The sequence below is a fragment of the Microtus pennsylvanicus genome, chromosome 11, assembly GCF_037038515.1.
Source record: "Microtus pennsylvanicus isolate mMicPen1 chromosome 11, mMicPen1.hap1, whole genome shotgun sequence".
Classification (NCBI taxonomy): domain Eukaryota; kingdom Metazoa; phylum Chordata; class Mammalia; order Rodentia; family Cricetidae; genus Microtus; species Microtus pennsylvanicus.
Window position 1 is genome coordinate 93,771,420 of NC_134589.1, and position 19,281 is coordinate 93,790,700.

The 19,281-nt window shown below is 49.2% G+C and overlaps 1 protein-coding gene across 2 annotated transcripts in view; it reads left to right on the forward strand.

The window, feature by feature from the left end:
- Nucleotides 1–9,118: 9,118 nt before the first annotated feature.
- Sec14l5 (SEC14 like lipid binding 5) overlaps nucleotides 9,119–19,281 on the forward strand; it is a 38,674-nt gene continuing 28,511 nt past the window's right edge. Inside the window, exons 1-2 of one of the 2 annotated variants that reach the window (XM_075941929.1) lie at nucleotides 9,119–9,494; nucleotides 10,013–10,116. In XM_075941929.1, coding sequence (XP_075798044.1) covers nucleotides 10,054–10,116 — 63 coding nt within the window. In that variant the 5' untranslated portion in view covers nucleotides 9,119–9,494; nucleotides 10,013–10,053. The remainder of the gene's footprint in view (nucleotides 9,495–10,012; nucleotides 10,117–19,281) is intronic. The other variant, XM_075941930.1, reaches the window with a different exon arrangement.

Genomic DNA, 19,281 nt, shown 5'->3' on the forward strand with positions numbered 1-19,281 from the left:
GTCAACCTTGGGTAGGTGTTCCTCGGCACTCTCTACATTGGTTGCTTTCTGTTTGTTGTTGTTGTTGGTTTGTTTGTTTTGTTTTGCTTTTTGAGACAGGGTTTCTCTGTGTAGCCCTGGCTGTGCTGGAACTCTGTAGACTAGGCTAGCATCGAATCAAACTTGGATATCAACCTGCCTCTGGGATTAAAGCCATGTGTCACCTCCACCTGGCTCAATATATTGTTTAAATGGGGCTGGTAGAGCTCATTGTAGTTTCATTGCTGGGAGATAGAGACTGGCAGATCCCTGGCAGCTCTTTGGTTACCTAGCCTGGCCAAGTCAGCAAGGCCCAGGTCAGAGTGAGAGACCCTATCACAAAAAACAAAAAGCGGCGGGCAATAAATAAATTAAATAAAAATAAAAGTGCCAACAAATAAATAAAAATAAAATAAATATATTGTACTTATTTTTAGTTTATGTAAATGACTGTTTGGCTGTATGTGTTTACGGGCACCGCATGTGTGCCTGGTGCAAAAGAGGGCATTAGAATTCTGGAACAGGAGTCAAAACCAGTTTTGAGTTGCCTCATGGGTACTGGGAAATGAACCTGCATCCACTGCAAGAGTGGCAAATGTTCGTGGCTGCTAAGCCAAGTCCAGCTCCAGCCTCAACTTTTACGTATGTGCTGTAAATCAGGTCCTCACCTATGGCAGATACCTTACACGCTGAGCCCTTTCCCCAGCCGCTCCCTGCCCTAGAAAAAGAAAAGAAAGAAAGAAAAAGCTCAAGCGCCAACCAGTTAGGGAGCTCGGATAAGTGAGCCACCTCTGCAACTGGAAGGTGTGCAGGTGGCTGGCGCGTGGGAGGTGTGACGTCACGAGGAAGGAAGGCCTGTGATGCAGTGGAAGCCGATGCGCCTAGAACAACCTCTCTCCTCCCTGCTACCGTCTACCCATTAGGTCTACTTTGACTTTTGTCCCCTCTCTGCTGAGCTCAAACATTCCAGCCTGGGACCCGGTGCCAAGCGCCCATTGGCTGCTCTCGCAGCTAGTCTTGGATCAGATTCAGGGCTTAATCCCAGGTCTGGGCCAAGAGCCCAGACTGATGAATCAATCCCAGCTCTGGACAGAGTTCCCTCCTCTCTGCCCAGGGCCCCCGCCCCGTCCTGGCTTGCGGGCTGGTCATTGGGATCCTCATCAAAGGGCCCGGCCCTGCTACGCGTGGGAGGAGCCCTATCCAGGAGCTTCCCCAGCCTGAGGATGCTGGGACGAATCTGGAGCTGCCAGCTGCTCCCTGCTGGGATTTTTCTTTCCATTTCTGAGGTTTGAGCACGAGATTGCATGAATGCAAGCGTTTTTCTGAGCTACATGCCCAACCTTTTAAAAATTTTATTTATAGCTAGGCACAATGGCTCATGCCTTTAATTCCAGCCCTTGGGAGGCAGGAGCAGGTGAATCTCTGTGAGTTCAAGGCCACCTGGTCTACTAGTAACTTCCAGGATAACCAGAGCCACGTGTCTCAAAAAAAACCAAAAACAAAATAATAAATAAATTTATTTATTTATGTTTTCAGATAGGGTCTTACTAAGTTGTCCAGCCTGGCTGTGAACTTACTCTGTAGTTCATACTGGCCTTGAACTTTTACCCCCCTGCTTCAACCTCTAGAGTAGCTGCCATTACAAGTGTGTGCCACCAGGTCTAACTGGGGGCCTGACAGTTTGGCCGTTTGTTTGGCTTGTGTGGGAGTGTCAAAGGCTTCTTTCTATTCCTGTCAGCTTGGCCAGCTATGTGTTGGGAGCTGTCATATTGATCAGCTCTAGGGCCAGTCGGTTGGTGGGGCTGGGCTGCAGCCCTTCAGGCTGAGGACAGATGACCCTGGAGTCTGCTCTGTGGATATGGCACTCTGACCTGACAAGCCTGTGGAGAGACTCGCACAGGGTGGTGAGGACCCCTCTGACCGGACCCTGTCACAGGCTCCTGTCTGCCCTGTGCGAGTGACCCTGTGCAGAAATGGGATTCTCCTTCCTCTGGCGGCAGGTTCTCTCAGCTTCCCCTTCATCCACGAAAGTCATCTTTGGGACCCTTGTCACCTGCGGCATTTACCTGAGCTTCAGATCCAAGGCGTCACCCCTCACCTACTGGGTCCTCATTCCCAGCACTGAGGGAGACTCTGTGTGCTCCCAGCCCTCCCTCCCTCCTCCATACACCTCCTCCTCCTCTCTCCTCCACAGCCCTCCTTCCCCCTCACTGGTTCACTGGTCTATTCTAAGCCCAGCAGCCAGAGGCTGAATGACGAGGAAGATCTGTGCGTCTAGTCTTCTCACTCTCCTGGGAACACACTCCTGCTACAGGGCCTTTGCACCTCTGTAGTCTCTGTCTGCTCCCCCCCCCGACTGAGGTCTACCCTCACTCTGCTTTTTACTGCCCCTATGAAGTGCTCAGAGAAGTCTGCTGTGCTGCAGAACTGGCTCCTGTCTCTCTCTGAACAAACAGTTGTGCCGTTTGCTTCCCGGCAACTACCATGCCCAACACCTGCCTCGCTCTCCCTCCACCTGGCTCTCCCTCCACCTGGCTCTCCCTCCACCTGGCTCTCTCTCACTGAACCAGTGTTGCATCTTTGCCCAGTAACTGGGGACACAGAGACTCAAATCAGTGCCCAGATCCCTCCCCTCCCCAGCTGATCTTGAGAGACAGTCTCTCTCACTTCCTGGAGAGCTCAGGGTGTGGTAAGGAGGGGCAGGGAAGTAGCAGGATCCTCTCCCCTACCAAGTCCTCTCAACAGGTTCCATGCTTCACTGTAGGATCATGGAGCAGGTGGCTCCAGGGTAAGCAGAGTCTTGTTTCTGTGTTTTTGGGTGCAGTGACAGGTACCCAGCTTTCCCTTGGCCTTAGCATGGCCACACTATTTAGGGCCCTATTTGTTGGCTCTCTTCCCTCAGGAAGTCCCTCTCTGCACATGGCCTGGTGCCCCAGTGAGGCCAGAAACCATCTCCCTTCGGAGCCTGCAGAAGGATGGGTTGGCTGACACTCACCTATAGCCCAGTGGGGCTCATTTCAGCTCCAGGATTGTGAGATGGGAATTTGTGTTGGGTTTCAAGCCACACGTTTGTGCCTGAGACAGCAATCCAGGAGCTAGCATGGAGGTTTGCTGTGGCATAATCCTTCTGTTCACTGTGAAGATGTGTTTCTTTCATTGTTAATAAAAAGCTGACTGGCCGATAGTTAGGCAGGATTTTCGGGACAGAGAGAATGGTGGGGAGAAGGGCAGAGTCTGCGGAGTTACCATGAGACTCAGAGCGAACAGGGTGGGAAGTATGGACATGAGCCTTGAGGCAGCACATAGATTAATAGAAGTGGGACAATCAAAGTTGTAAGAGCTAGCTAAAAACGAGCTGTTGCCAATCATTTATAATTAATATTTTTAGGCCTCTGCGTGGTTATTTGGGGAGCGCTTGGCCGGACAGCCTGCAGAGGCTCCTTCGCTAGCCTGCAGGGATCCTGTGCCTGGACCACCAAGACCTCTGGAGGCAAGCAGAGGAAAGGATCTTGGTGAAGGCAGGGAATAAGGACCAAGGAGGGCCTCCTTTCCTGGCCTTGATTCCCATCACAGATACCCTCTAAATACAATCACCTAAAGGGTATACAGTGACCACCCAGGGCCCAATAGGTGACACCTCTCAGACTTCCAAATGAAACCTTGTCTCTGCCCTTTTTGAGATGTATTCAAAACCCAAGAGCTGGGCATGATGGTGCACACCTCTTATTGGAGGCTCAGGAGACTGAGGCTAGCTTGGGCTGTGTGGTAAGTCCTGATAAAGAACAACAGAAAACAAAGAGCTGTGGGTCACGCCTGAGACCCCAGCACACAAGAGGTTGACGCAGCTAGGTTTGAGGCCAGCCTGGATGATCTAGTGAGTCAGCAGGAGGTTGATTAGGCTGCATCCTGGGCTACAGAGTTAGACTCTGCCTCAAAATCCTCCAATCAACCAAACAAGAAACAACCAAGAGATTCGGAGGGAGTGTGCCCAGGTTCAGAACCCATGAAGGCTCCTGGGTGCTGTGGCCTGTCTGGCCGGCTGTTTGTCCGGATTATCTCCCCATTGCTCACATGCTTCTTATCCACCTGTGACGGCCACACTGTCAGCCCAGATGCTGTTCCGCAGATGACTGAAATGTGCCCTGTCCACGGAGGAGTGTGACTCAGTCACAGAAAGGAAGGAAGGGTGGGGACACTGCTGCCCAGCAGCCTGCAGAGAGGAGGCCCTAGGATCTGTCCCCGACTCTGGATAAAACAAACAAACAAAATTCTTGACCAAAGCTGTGGTAGTTCACACTTAAAATCTCAGATCTCAGGGGACTGAGTTGAGAGGATGATTAGATAGAAGCGTGGTAAGTTCAAGGCCAGCCTTGGCTGTGTAAGAGACTGTCAACAACAACAAAAAAAGACAGATATAATCGCTATAGTGATGGCTCAGCATTTAAGCTTGCTTGCTGCTCTTACAGAGGACCAGAGTTCAATTCCCAGCACCATGTTGGGTGGCTCACTACTGCCTCTAATTCCAGCTCCAGGGCATCCAATGTCTCTGGCTCTGCCAGTGTCGGTCCTCCTGTTCACATACCATACATGGACGCACACACAGAGAATTTAAAATAAAAATAAAATTTAATGCAAAATAAAATGAAAGAGGAAACAGTATGGCCACGCCTCTGTGAGCAGAGAGCCCGAATTCACTAGGGTGGATCTGTGAAAGCATCCACACTGCCTGCTGGGCCACTCCAAGCTGAGGATCCTCCACTGTTTAAAGTCTTCTCGCCTTTCTGTGACCTTTGGCTCACAGGTGACTTGGGGTGGAGTCCAGAAGCCTTTATGGAAATGAAAAGATTTGGGACAGGCTGGGGATCGGAGTGGACAGGGAACCACAGTGCAGGCCCCTGGGTCAGCCCCTGGGTCAGCCCCTCTAGACTACGCTCCTGTCCATCAAGGCTGCAAAGGCACCAGGAACCCTGTGTGGCATTGTTAGAACCTGAGCAACTGTGCTCAGGAGCCCTGACTGTGACCTGGGTGGCCCTAGATGGCCCCCAACCAGGAGGCCCTGGGCTGTGTGCTGAGAATTGGAGAAAGAACACAATTTTGCCAGGTGGTGGTGGCACACACCTTTAATCATAGGACTCAGGGGGCAGAGGCAGGCGATCTCTGTGAGTTTGAGGTCAGCCTGGTCTACAGAGCTAGTTTCAGGACAGCCAGGGCTACACAGAGAAAACCTGTCTCAAAAAACAAAAAGAAACAAACAAAACAACAAAAAAGAATACAACCTAGAATCCTAGATTCTAGGCCGTCGGGGGCAGATGAAAGCTTTCAGAAGCAGGAGCTGGGCAGACTGAGACAGAGACTGCTTCATGGGTGTAGGCTTTCTGGGAGGGGTGGTGTTGTGAAGCCCCTCCCAGGACTGTCAGGTTGGTTACACAGCCTTGTGAATGCACTGAGGTCTGCTGGACTGCACAGTAAGATGCTTACAATAGACACACTCATGCTATATGTATTTTATTTAACTGTGTGTATGTGTGCGCATGCGTGTGCCTGAGGATGTAGATGCTTGTGTGTGTGAACATATGTGGAAGCTAGGTATCTTCTTCCTTTCTTTCTTTTGTTTTGGTTTTGAGACAAGGGTGTTTTATGTCAACCTGACACAAGCTGGAGTCATCAGAGAGAAGGCAGCCTCAAATGAGAAAATGCCTCCCTAAGATGTGGCTGTGGGCAAGCCTGTAGAGCATTTTCTTAGTGAGTGATTGATGGGGGAGGGCCCAGCCTATTGTGAGTGGTACTATCCCTAGGATGGTTCTATATAAGCAGAGTGAGCCAGACAGTGACAGCCCATGCCTTTAATCCCAGCACTTGGGAGGCAGAGGTAGGTGGATCTCTGTGAGTTCGAGGCCAACCTGGAACCTGGAACCTGGTCTACAAGAGCTAGTTCCAGGACAGCTAGGGCTGTTACTCAGAGAAACCCTGTCTCAAAAATAAGAAAGAAAGAAAGAAAGAAAGAAAGAAAGAAAGAAAGAAAGAAAGCAAGCAGGAAAGCAGGCTGGGCAAGCCATGATGAACAAGCAGTATCCTTGTGTGAGTTCCTGTCCTGACTTCCTTTGATGATGAACAGTGATGGAAATGTAAGCCAAATAAAACCTTTCCTCTTCAAGTTACTTTTGGTCATTGTGTTTCATTACGGCAATAGTAACCCTAACAAAGACACAGGATTTCTCTATGTAGCCTTGGCTATTCTGGAATTCACTCTGTAGCCCAGGCTGGCCTCACACTCAAGAGATCCACTTGCCTCTCCACCTTACATTTTGAGGTGGGGCCTCTCACTTGAATCCAAAGCACTCCATGGATCTCCATCTTCTGCACGCATGCTGAGGTTGCAGGTGGGCTGCCACACCTGCCTGGAATTCATGTGTGGGCTGAGTCGTCCCCTCCCACTGTTCACACGTTCTTAGCAAGCACTGTTATCCACTGAGCCATTCCCCTACACCCAAGTTACTGGTTTATTATTTATACTTATTATGACTTGTTTTTGGTTTATTTGCTTGTTCCTGGTTGTGTGAGTGTATGCCATATGTGCAGGTACCTTGGAAGTCAGAAAAGGACGTTGGGGATCCTAATGCTGGAGTTAAAGTCAGGCATGAGCCACCCAGTGTAGGTGCTGAGAATTGAACTTGGGTCCTCTTAACCACCGAGCCATCGCTCCAGCCCCTGTTTCTTTTTTGAGTCGGGCCCTCATGTAACCCATGCTGGTCTCAAACTTGCCGCATAGTGAGGATGACCTTGAACTTCTGGTCCTCTTGTTTTCATATCTGAGTGCTGATAGTACAGACGGGGTACATGTGGTACGGAGGGTGAAATTCAGAACTTCATGGGAGCCAGGCGAACACCACCAACTCTCCAGCTCCCCCGTTTTTGTTTCAGTTGAGGTGAAACTTAGAGAACGTACAACCAGCCATCTTGTGTAGACCATTTGATGGCATTTAATAAACCACAGTGCTCTGCCTCCACCACCTCCCTCGAGTTCCACGCCAGTCCCTCACTACAGCAGCTGGCTTGGGGATTGAGTGCATTCGTGTTTGAGAGTCTTTAGAAGAGATCTGGACGGGTTCGTACAAATGAAGCGGTAGAGATAATTAGCAGAACTGAGCCACGAAGAGGTTGTGGGTGGGTGGAGGTGGTGATATTAATTCACGTTCATTGGTCTGGGGCAGGAGGGAGCTTGGTCCACACACGCACCCCCTTTCCTCAGAATTCCCTGCACCCAACACGTCACCCACTATTTCTCCTAGTGCAATCACATCTCCCCTTAAGGTTTGGAGCAAAGGAGGTTGTGATTTTTTTTTATTGATAAAAGGAGAATAAAAAAAAACAAATTTCCACCTCCTCCCAGCCTCCCATTTCCCTCCCCCTCCTCCCACACTTCTCCCCCTCCTCCCACCCTTCTCCCCCTCCCCTCACTCCTCTCCCCCTCCCTCTCCAGTCCAAAGAGCAGTCAGGGTTCCCTGCCCTGTGGTAAGTCCTAGGTCCTCCCCCCTCCGTCCATATCTAGGAAGGTGAACCTCCAAACTGGCTAGGTTCCCACCAAGCCAGCACATTAAGTAGGATCAAAACCCCGTGCCATTGTCCTTGGCGTCTCATCAACCCTCATTGTTCGCCATGTTCAGAGATTCCAGTTTTAACCCATGCTTTTTCAGTAACAGTCCAGCTGGCCTTGGTGAGCTCCCAGTAGATCAGCTCCACTGTCTCAGTGGGTGGGTACACCCCTCGTGGTCCCGACTTCTTTGCTCATGTTCTCCCTCCTTCTGCTCCTCATTGGGACCTTGGGAGCTCAGTCCAGTGAGGAGGTTGTGATTTAACTGTGATGTTGGAAAACACCAGATGACAGTGTCACTGTGCCTTGCTGATCCCGGGGCAGAGAACAAGGTCCTCTCAGCGAGTCCAGCAAGGATAAGACACCTGGTGCTGAGCCATACCCTGCGGCAAATTGGGTTATCTTTTGCTGCCACCTTGTGGTAAGTCTGGAAATTTTGACTCCTATTTCTGTACTTTTTAACCTAGATAGCACTTAGCACACGCTGTCTGCTAGGTCCTGGTAAGATCTTGCCGCTCCCTGGGCAGTCACAACAAAAGGATGGCAGCGGTACCGGGACCATCTCCTTTGCTCTTGCAAGGTGAAACAGCAGGTTGGGAAACGGGAGGGCTGACGGGAGTGAGATTGGTCCCTGTGCACCCTGGGAAGACTGGCAGGGTTTGGATGCGGGTAAAATTAGAAGAATAGGCTAATACCTCCCTCCCAGAGTCACCCCGTGCACTCCTTTCCCGGTTATCTCCTTCTCGGCACTTTTCACCATGTCTAAATTATCAAATAACAAATATTACTCTATTCTTAACTTTTATTTTTGTTATTTTAAATTAAATTACGTATGTGTATGTGTAGGTATGTGCACGTGAGAGCAGGTGCCTACAGAGGTCAGAGGAGCTGGTTGTCCCCAGAGGTGGGCTTACAGGACGTTGCAAGCGCTTGACTTGGGTGCTGGGACTCTAACTCCGCTACTCTGGAGAAGCAGTACATATTTTAACTGCTGAGCCATCTCTCCAGCCTGCCGAATTTATTTAATACCCGAGGGCCTGACAGTGGGCGCTCTGCAAAGGTGTGAATGGTGAATAAACAATGCTTTAAACAATGCTTCCGGAAAGGATGGTCTGGACCACTGCTGCCTCAGAAGCGACTAGGTGGAGGAGCTGAGCTCAAGGCCAGCTATCAGCCGGGGCGTGGTGGCGCACGTCTGTAATCCCCGCACTTGAGGCAGTCTAGCCTCGATTTCGGGGATGGACAGGTCGGCCTCAAAACAAACCAAACAACAACAAAAAGTTCATCCCGGTGGATGAAGGAGAGGTTACACAGAGCGAGGCTGCGCTGAACTGTACCTACGGGCAGGTTCAGGTGAAGGGGTGCAGGGCTTGGGGGCTGGGTCTTCATGGGGGCGGAGATTGGGTAGGGGCGGAACCTTTGCTGAGTCTGGATGACTGTGGACGCGTTCAGTATGGGCAGGGCTTTCTCGAGCTGTGGCCAATTGGAAGAAAGGGCGGGGCTGAAGGCGTGACCAAGCGAGGGAAGGGTAAAAACGAGGGGCAAGGTATAAGACAGCGGGCAGAGTACGGCCAGTGTGGGTTGGTACCAGACCAATCAGGGAGCAAGATAAACCTCTAGGGGCGGGGCCAAGTCAAGCTAAGTTCTCCCGCTGTCCCGGGTCCTGGAGCTCTCCAGGCTGGACACATTTGTCACCTCTCTGGTCCTTCTTTTGCGGGCCAGCCACCGTGTATGTAGGAATGAGCAAGAGGCTGGTGCCAGGCTGAGGCTGTTGAGCTCCAAGGCTCTGTGCTCCCGGAAAGGTGTCTGCTGGGACTCTGGCGAGCTCAGCTCCCTGATCAAGCAGGTGCCAGGGCACTGTGCTGTGCCTCCAGCAGCTCCAAGGGTGAGCGGGACTGTGGGGCCTGCGCGTGCTTGCATAGAATGTTTGAATAGCTTTGTGTGGGTGAGCACTGTATGCACCTGGGGAATATTGTGTGTGTGTGCGTGTGTGTGTGTGCGTGTAGTTGCTACAGAGAGCAGAGTGTCTGTGCAAAGTTCTGTGCTGCGTGTACAAGGTCTGTTCTGTGTGGGCATGGAGTGCAGGGGAAATGTACAGAAGGGTGCATGTATCAGGGTATTCCGCAGGAACATGAACCGGCAGGCACAAAAAAACTGGGGGTGGTGGGTGGGCAATAGGGCAGGATATGCACGGCAAGCCATGGTGAGACTATGTGAGGACAATCGTGGGAATGGAAGAGTTGAAATGCATGTGCCTGTTTGAGTGGGTGGCTTTGAGGGTACCTATGGAGGACTCTGGAAGAGTGGGGATGGGGAGATGTCGTGCTTGTTCTCAGAGGGGTGGTACCTGGCCAGGAGCCGCTGGCAATCATATCCGCCTCACTAGTAACGTTTTGTTCCCAGGCTCTGTGCTCACCCTGTCCTGGTGGTGTCTGAGTTTGAACATGGTGCAAAAATACCAGTCTCCTGTCCGAGTGTACAAGTATCCATTCGAGCTGGTCATGGCGGTGAGTGACCCCTGGTTCTCGGTCCCTCTTGTGGCTGGAGGTCAGCTATGGTGGGATGGAGAGGGGGCATTTCAGACTATGGAATGGGAAAGAATTGCTAAACTATTCCGCTGCCCTGACTTCTTTGCCTGGCCACCCCCTTCCATCTGTCATGACTCTTGGAACACTGCCTAGCAGATAGAATACAAGATCTAGTGTGGTGGTATGTGCCTGCAATCCCAGCATTTGAGAGGCTGAAACAGGATAATCGGAAATTCAAAGTCCTCCTGGGTTACATAGAAACAAAAATAGGGGATGAAGATGTAGCCTCCCAGTCTGAGGATGTAGATACAATACGTCTGAGTGTCTTACAAGGAGGCAGTTGGTTGGCTAGGACTGAGCCCAGATCCTTGGCCTCCTGGACCAGATCTTTGCACTGAGGCCAGAGCTGGGGCATGCCTTGGATTCCTTCTCTGGGTTTCATCACTCTGCCTCCTGAAGCTTCAGTATCTCCTTGGAGAAATGGGGGCAGTGCAACAGGCTTATGGTGGAGAGTAACAGAAGTGACTGGTATCCCGGAAGCCACATGATTGACACATAGTAGGTACCTGTGACATATGGCACTCCCTGTTATCACACAAGATTTAGAGCTGAAAGCAAAGTACAGAGGTGAATGCTTGCCAAGCTAGCGCATGCATGCGTGCACACACACACACACACACACACACACAGAAAGGGGGGAAGGCACACACACACATACTCACACAGAGAGAGAAAAGGGGGGAGACACACACACAGACACACAGAGAGAGAAGACAAGGTTTTATAAATAATTATACTGAAATGTCTTGCAAGTGTGTCCAACCTGTGACCCATGGGCTTAATGTGTCCCAGGACAGCTATGAATGTGGCCCAATATAGTAGTAGACTATAGTCATTCATCATATGAATGAGTGCCAAAGTGTCCTAAACACCAGTCTGCTGCACCCCACCCCTACTGCTAACCCCAGCCTTCTTTGTAAGATCCCCTCTCAGCTGGTGGATATGCACAGGTTTCCTGTTTGGTCCACCTCTGTGAGCCCACATGCTTCTGTTTTCCTAGTCAGATAAACCATGGAGGTCCACAGGAGGCATCATTACACACGACTGGTTCCCAGGGTGGGAGGCTGGCAATGTGGGTTACTTTCCTACCAATCAACCCTCTGCTGCCCATCTTTAAAGTGGGCATCCCTGGCTTTCCAAATCATGGTGATGGCCGTGGACATCTGGAAGTTCCTACAGCAGGCTCTGATGAAGAGGAAATGCACCTTGAATTCTGGCTCTTACTGTGACTTGTCCTCTTGTCCAGGCAGGCTGTAAGGCTGGTTCCCCTCTTTGCCATGGGGCTGTGACTCCAGAGGGTGAGACTCGGTTACTTTGGTCTGAAGCACGATCCACATTGTTTCATGGCCCACTTTGGCATAAGGTTGTCATGGTGATTGACTGTGTGTGTGTGTGTGTCCATCCCAGCACAGAGCTCACTCCATACCAAGCAGATGAAAAATACCAGACGAGAGGCTGTATCTCTTGTAGACCAGGCTGGCCTCGAACTCACAGAGATCCGCCTGCCTCTGCCTCCCAAGTGCTGGGATTAAAGACATGCGCCACCACCACCTGAGAGGCTGTATCTCAACTGGAGGCGTGCTCTCCCAGCATGAACAAAGCCCTGATCTCAATGCACAGCACCTCATAATTTCATATGGTGGTGCTCAACTATAACCCCAGCACAGAAGTTTAGAGGCAGGAGGCTAGCTTAACCTCATCTTGCCATGAGCTTGAGGCTAGCCTGGGCTACTTGAAGATGCCATGTAAAGGAGAAAAGTCTGCTGAGATGACCCATTGGGTAAAGGTACCTACCTTCAGACCCGAGGACCGGAGTTCCATCCCTGGAGTCCAAATGCTGGAAGAAGAGAACAGGCTCCCGCAAGCTGTTCTCTGAACTCCACATGCACAGCCTCCCAAATAAAAACAAGTATTATTATTATTGCTATTATTATTATTTTGGTTTTTTGAGACAAGGTTTGTATGTGTAGCTTTGGAGCCTGCCCTGGTACTAGCTCTGTAGACCAGGCTGACCACAAACTCAGAGATCTGCCTGCCTCTGCCTCCGAGTGCTAGGATTAAAGGCACATGCCACCACCGCAGGGTATTTTAATTTAATAATGTAATTTAAGCATTTCAAGACATCTCTGAGGGGTAGCGGTGGTGACTCTAAGTCCCTACCGTTCCTGGCAACTCACGCTTTGTAAGCTTCTGAACCCACTCACTCACTGAGTCAAAGAGAGAGCCTGTCCTCACCTTCTGGGGTTGTTCTGAAACCAGGGCGGAAAATGATCTGCTGTGTGAGCCTTATAAATGTAAACTCAGTTTATCATGCCTAGGTTATAAAAAAATTCACAATCCGATGTGGTTGGTACATGCCTACCCTAGCAGTAGATAAGAGAATGACAGAGACAAGAGGCTCAGGAGACCAAAATCATTGTGAGCTACAAGGTAGCCTGAGCCACGTGTGACACTATCTCAAGCCTCCTCTGCCCCCGATTTAAAAAAAAATAGGAAGGTCTTCAAATAGTGAATTTCCAGCACTTGGGAGTCTGAGGCAGGATGATCTCTGTGAGTTTGAAGCCAGCCTGGTCTACACGGAGGGTACCAGGACAGCCAGGGCTGCATAGAGACTCTGTCTCTAAAACCAAAGCAAACAAACAAATAAACAGCAAATTGCATCGAGTGGTTTTCAAAGAGTTCTCTAGAAGGTGGTCACAGCCATGGCCTCTCTTCTTCCGTCCTGTTCTTGTCTGTATCCAGATCTGCAGCTTCTCCACAGACAAAGACACTTTGCTAACGTTGACAAAACACTATTGTCCCTCAAATAGCTACATAACTAAGCGGAACTTGTGGCTCTGGAGGCACAAAGGGGTTTTTCTGCCCTTAATGCCCCTCTTTGTTCCTCAGCTGACACTCGCTCTCAGCGTGGGTTCCAGGTTGGACCACTGGGGATGAACTCAGCTGCCTCCAGGCATCTGGGGAGCTGCTGGCCGGTTGGTGTCTGTTTAACAGAAGTATATGGGACACTGAAATCACCCTTTCATGCTTTAAATGCCCACCAGCAGAAACTGAAAAACAATTGATTTTATGACTAATTTCTAAGATATTTTAAAGATTAATTCATATATTTATGACATGACATGAAAGATTATATCATATATTATGTGTATGTATGTATGTATGTCTGCATGAATTTACATGCATCTTATGCATGTAGGTGCCCACCGAGGCCAGAGCATGTTGGAACTGGAGTCACAGGGTACAGTGAGCCACCCGATGTGGGAACTGGTAACTGAACCCTGGTCCTCTGGAAGAGCAGTAAGTGCTTTTAACCACTGAGCCATCTCTCCAGAAAGATTTCTAAAACACTTTATTACACTATTTTAAAAAGAGAAAGATACTGAGAATGGGAATTTATGTGGAAGTCAGAGAGGACAATTTAGGTTTTTTGTTTGCTTGTTTTTGCTTTGCTGTTTTTTTTTTTTTTTACTATGTGAGTTTTGGGAATTGAACTCAGGGCTTTAGGCACCTTTACCCACTGAACCATTGGTCCAATTGATTGAGTTTATTTTGAGGTAGGATCTCACTCAGACTGTTGCTCAGGCAGACCTGGAACTCACAGCAACACTCCTGTTTCAGCCTCCTAAGTGTGGAGACTGTTTTAAAAGATTTGAGCCAGGGAGATGACTCAGTGGGCAAAAGAACTTGCTGTGTAACTATGGGGAGCTGAGTTAGGACTCCCCTGCATTCATATAAAAGCTGGGTGCAATAGTGTGCACCTCTAACCCTCAGGAGGGGGTACGGAAACAGGCAGATCTCCAAAACTCACTGGTCAGTCAGCCTAGTAGAGATGCACGGAGCTCCAGGCTAAGTGAACAATTCTGCCTCAAAATTAAATGGAGATTAATGGAGGAAGACACCGGCATCAACTTCTGATGTCCACACACACACCTATTCACACACACGCGCGCACACACACACACCACACACACACACACACACATGCCCACATGCACACATGCATGCATGCACAAAGAGAGTTTGGACATTTTAAGCTAGGTGTGGTGGCTCATGCATTTGGCCAGCTAGGGCAGGAAGATTGCAGATTCAAGTCCAGCTTTGGCTATATAGTGAGACCTTTAAAGGAAAAAGAAAAGAGAAAAAGGAAGGGACTGCTGTGTGTTTATGTATGTGTGTGGTATATGTACATACAGTGTGGATGTATACATGAACACGCATGTTTATGAGAAGGCCAGAGGTTGCTGCCAGGTACCATGTTTCCTTAATCATTCTACACCTTTATTTTATTAAAAACACTTTTCAGTACTTTTCTTGGGGAACGTTGGGGGACAGGGTCTTACTATATAGACTTGACTTGGCCCAGAACTTGCTAGGTAAGCCAGGCTAACCTCAGACTCACGGAGATCTTCTGCCTACCTCTGCTTCGTAAGTGCTGTGATTAAAATCTCACTACAGCATCCAGTAATGACTTATAAAAGATTATTGTAGTTTAAATTATGTGTATGCATGTGTGTCCATGGGTAAGCAGGTACACATGTGCACAGGTGTCGGTGGAGTCCAGAGACATCAACCTCCCTGGAGCTGGAGTTCCAGGTGGTTGTAAGCTTCCTGACATGGGTGCTGTGAATGGTGCTGGGGTCTCCTAGAAGAGCAGTACATGCTTTTTAACTGCTGAACACCTCTCTAGCCCCTTAAAGTTTTTATTTTATGACTAGGTAATTTACACATTGAATAATACTATAATAGAATGATCTGATTTTATTTTTGAGAAAGGGTTTCTCTGTGTAGCTTTGGAGCCTGTCCTAGAACTAGCTCTTGTAGACCAGGCTGTCCTGAAACTCACAGAGATCCGCCTGCTTCTGCCTCCCAAGTGCTGGGATTAAAGGTGCCCGGCTTCTGATATAGTTTTAAACAGAAGGAAAAAGGGGAAGTTTTTTAAAAAATATTTATTTATTATGTATACAATACTCTGTCTGCGTGTATGCCTGCAGGCCAGAAGAGGGCACCAGACCTCATTACAGATGGTTGTGAGCCACCATGTGGTTGCTGGGAATTGAACCCAGGACCTTTGGAAGAGCAGGCAATGCTCTTAACCTCTGAGCCATCTCTCCAGCCCCAAAGGGGAAGTTTTGAGGCAGCCTAGCTCCTGCTTCATGTGAGACAGAGCAAGGCACCCATCTTTATTTGAAATGTGGGGCTGGGGATGAAACTTAAGGCTTCATGCTTGGTACCCACACTCTAAGTAGCTACAGCTTGTTGCTTTTTTTTTTTTAAATATTTATTTATTTATTATGTATACAATGTTCTGTCTTTGTGTATGTCTGCAGGCCAGAAGAGGGCATCAGACCTCATTACAGATGGTTGTGAGCCACCACGTGGTTACTGGGAATTGAACTCAAGACCTTTAGAAGAGCAGGCAATGCTCTTAACCACTGAGCCATTTCTCCAGCCCCAGCTTGTTGCTTTTGACATTCTCATTTGAGATATCTTTAACAAGACACGACTCTCTCTGAATGAGATTTTGGCTTTATGAGCTGCATTGAAGTTTCTTGACCCAAGTCCTATGAAACAAACATCAGACTCCAGGGTGAGAGACTTTTCCCCCTTCCTGTGTGGGAGAATGTAGTGTTAGAATCCCACTGCCAAGCCCCTTCGCAGATACCAATGGGCACCCTCCTGGGATATGTCCATAATCTCACTTGGGAAGTGCACCTACACAAAGGGCACACATTCTGTTCCTCACTCTCTCCCCACCCTGCTCCTGCCCAGGAAGCAGAGAGCCTAGCTGCTGGCTTGACCTGAACCCAGAAGAAGCTCCCTCCTCTGCTGGGACTCCACCATGCTGCCTGTCTCTGGAGCTGCAGCCCGAACTCTACAGAACGTTCATCATATTGTTACCACTTTGGCTGTCCACAGAGTTCATAACCCTTGTAGTAGATTCCTCATTCTTCAGGAATCTGTCTGTGTGCTTTTGAGCCCCCGCCCCCATACAAACCTAACACTATGTTTTTTTAACTTTTGGTGTCATTTTGTCCTGTGTTAGTGGCACCAGCACACAGCAGAACTGGGACCAAAATTTAGAGAGCCTCACTCCGTAGAGTGAGCTTACGTCGTGACACTTGGTAAAACCATGATCAAACCCTTGGCCATGAGGCTTCAGAAATGACCTTGTCCTTTCTTGTGTGGCCACTGTCCCAGGTTGTCTTGGGTTCCAAATCCCCTTTGATTTTGCGAATGTAAGGAGGAGAGACAGCGTGAAGTGGAATTTTGTAAGCAGTAGATTTCCCACAGGTTGTGGAGACGTCATTCCATCCCCCTGCAATTTCGTGTTAAAATATTTAAACCTTGCCCATGCCGTATTGATACACAGCGTGTAATTGAGCAAATGGATCATTAATAAGGAGCCGGATCCTCTTGCAGCACGGGCCAAAAGCAGTTCCCATGAACTGGTTGCTGTGGACAGCCTTTTAATAAAGCAGCTGGGGCCTTATTTAAGTGAGATTAAATGAGTTCCCTGGGGCATCATTTGATCTGTTTGCTAACTGATGAAGGGAAGCAATTCTGCCTTGGTGGTGAACCCTGATTTGGGCAATCCCTATCAACTGCCCAGCAGAGTCTCCTGATGTCAGAAGCCTGCAGGACATGAGGAGGTTCTTGGCCATCATTCCTTTCTGCATGCATTAGCTCCCAAAGGCACTAGATCACTGATTGTTGACTTGTTTAGTTGTTTTTAAGGGTCTTTTTTTTTATTAAAGAACTTTCTGGAAGGTGATACCATGTCTATCTGGTGGTCAAGTTTTCTTTGTATGTATGGTATGGTGTCTGTCTGTACACGTGTGTCCATTATTCTCCACCTTGGCAGGTCTCTCAATTTAGAGCTAGTAAGCACCAGCGATCCTCTTTTCTCTGTAGTAACCGTGCTGGGTGTTGGGATTCAAGCTCAGATTCTCATGCTTGCACTTTCTTACCCATTGAGCCATCTCCCCAGTTCCTGATTATTTATCTTTATTGTTTGTTTGTTCGAGGCAGGGTATCTCTGTGTAGACCAGGCTGGCCTCACTTTTAGAGAGATCCACTTGTCTCTGCCTCCTGAGGGCTGGGATTAAAGGTTATCTCTTGAGACAGAGTCTTGCTCTGTAGCTCTTGGCTGGCCTGGAACCCTTATGGATATCATGATACCAGGATGACTTTGGACTTATGTCTATTCTCCTGCCTCTGTTTCCTGAGATCTGAGATTATGTCCTGTGCTACCATGTCTGGCATTAAAAAAACAAAAACAAAAAAATCCCACATTTTTTAGATTAAAATTACTAATTTATGTATGAGTGTTTTAACTGCATAGTGTGTGTGTGTGTTTACCACATGCATGCCTGGTGCCCAAAGAGGTCAGAAGAGGGTGTTAAATCTCTTGTAACTAGAATTATAGATGGTTGTGAGCTACTATGGGGGAGCTGGGAACCAAATATTGGTCATCTGTGAGAGCAGCCAATATTCTTAACAGCCAAACCATCTCTCCAGCCCCCTCTCCGACACTTTTAAGGTATTTTGTCTCCCTCCCCTCAAACTCTCACATAGTCAAGGCTCAAATGCAACATGCAGCCAATAATGCAATACACAGCTAAGAATGGTCTTGAGTTCCTGACCCAGCTTCTAGGTGCTGGGGTGGTAGCTGTGTGCTATCTGCTTGGGTAATCAACAGCATAGACATAGAGATGTTGGTGCAGAGACCAAGCGTTCCTGGTGCTGAGACATGCTGTCTGAAGCATGTGCTTGCCGCTCACAGTGCAGTACACACCAAGTTCACTGCTGCAGGCTGGGCTGCCGTGCCATGGCAGAGCACGTGCCAAGTGGTTTCCAGCTTCAGCTCCATAAACAACAGCAACAAAACAAAGCCCCACCATGGCAACTGCTTTATCTCTACCGTCAGTGACACTAGGGACAAATGCATTGCTGGGCAACTGGCACCCCCAGAGGCCTCTCACCGCCCAGCTGAGACTACCTGCAAAACACCTCTCGCTCCACCACTGCCGTGGACTCTGGAGACCCTCCGCATTGCTTGGTCCACAAGCTAAACCGTCCTAGGTGTCTCGAAGGGAAGGAGTCACACTGCGTTGTCCCTTTGTGCATGGTTTCATTCCACTCAGCTCCATCCGAGTTTTATTAATGTTTGCACTTTGTTTATGTTATGGGGGGGCGTAGTGTTCATGCCATGGCGCACGTGTGAAGTCAGAAGACAACGTCTGTCTGATTCTGTTTTTTTCTTCTACTTTATGGGCACTTTGGGGAGGGGTCAATCTCAGGTCACTTAGCAGCAAGCACCTCCACCTGCTGAGCCATCTCACTGACCCTGCACTCCTAGTCCATAATCCCCCCCCGTGTATGTGTGTGCATGATGTGTGTATATACAGGTAGGTGTGGGTGCCCATGGAGCCAGAGGCATTGGCTCCCTCAGAACTTGAGTTCCAGGCAGTTGAGAAGCACCTAACATGAGTGCTGCGAACCAAACTCAGATCCCCTGGAAGAACAGTGGGAAACCTTACCTGATGTCCTGCCCGGGCATCAGCTTCTATAGACTTCATCGTCTCTCAGTCATGTTTCACTGGGGACCAAGTGAAACTCACTCAAAAATGTGTCTTTTGTGGGAGAGGAGGCTGTTAAAGATTCAAGCCATAGTTTGGGTGGGGGAAGTTGTATCAGAATTCTGTTGCCTGGAGGTGGGCATCCAGCCAGGAATGCAGGACTGCCAGACTCCAGTCTTCCTTCTCTACCCACTAAGAGTGTCGGTCTCATTCTGCAGAATGGGGTCCCATACGGTGTGGCCTTGCCTGGACAGGCTCTGGGCCTTGGACCTGCTCTTTTGTCGAGCAGGCAAGCCCGGCTGTTCAACACCCTCCCTCCACTGCCACCTGGCAAAGAGGCTGTAACTTGATGCTCCTGTCACCCTGTGACCCCCAGAAGGCCACACCACATGCCTATTTGGTCTGAACAGGCGCAGGCTTCCTTCGCGCGTGTCCAGGCCAAGTATGGGGACATGAGCTGGTGGCTGAGGTGCCTGGCAGGGACCGAGGTTGTGTGAGCGGT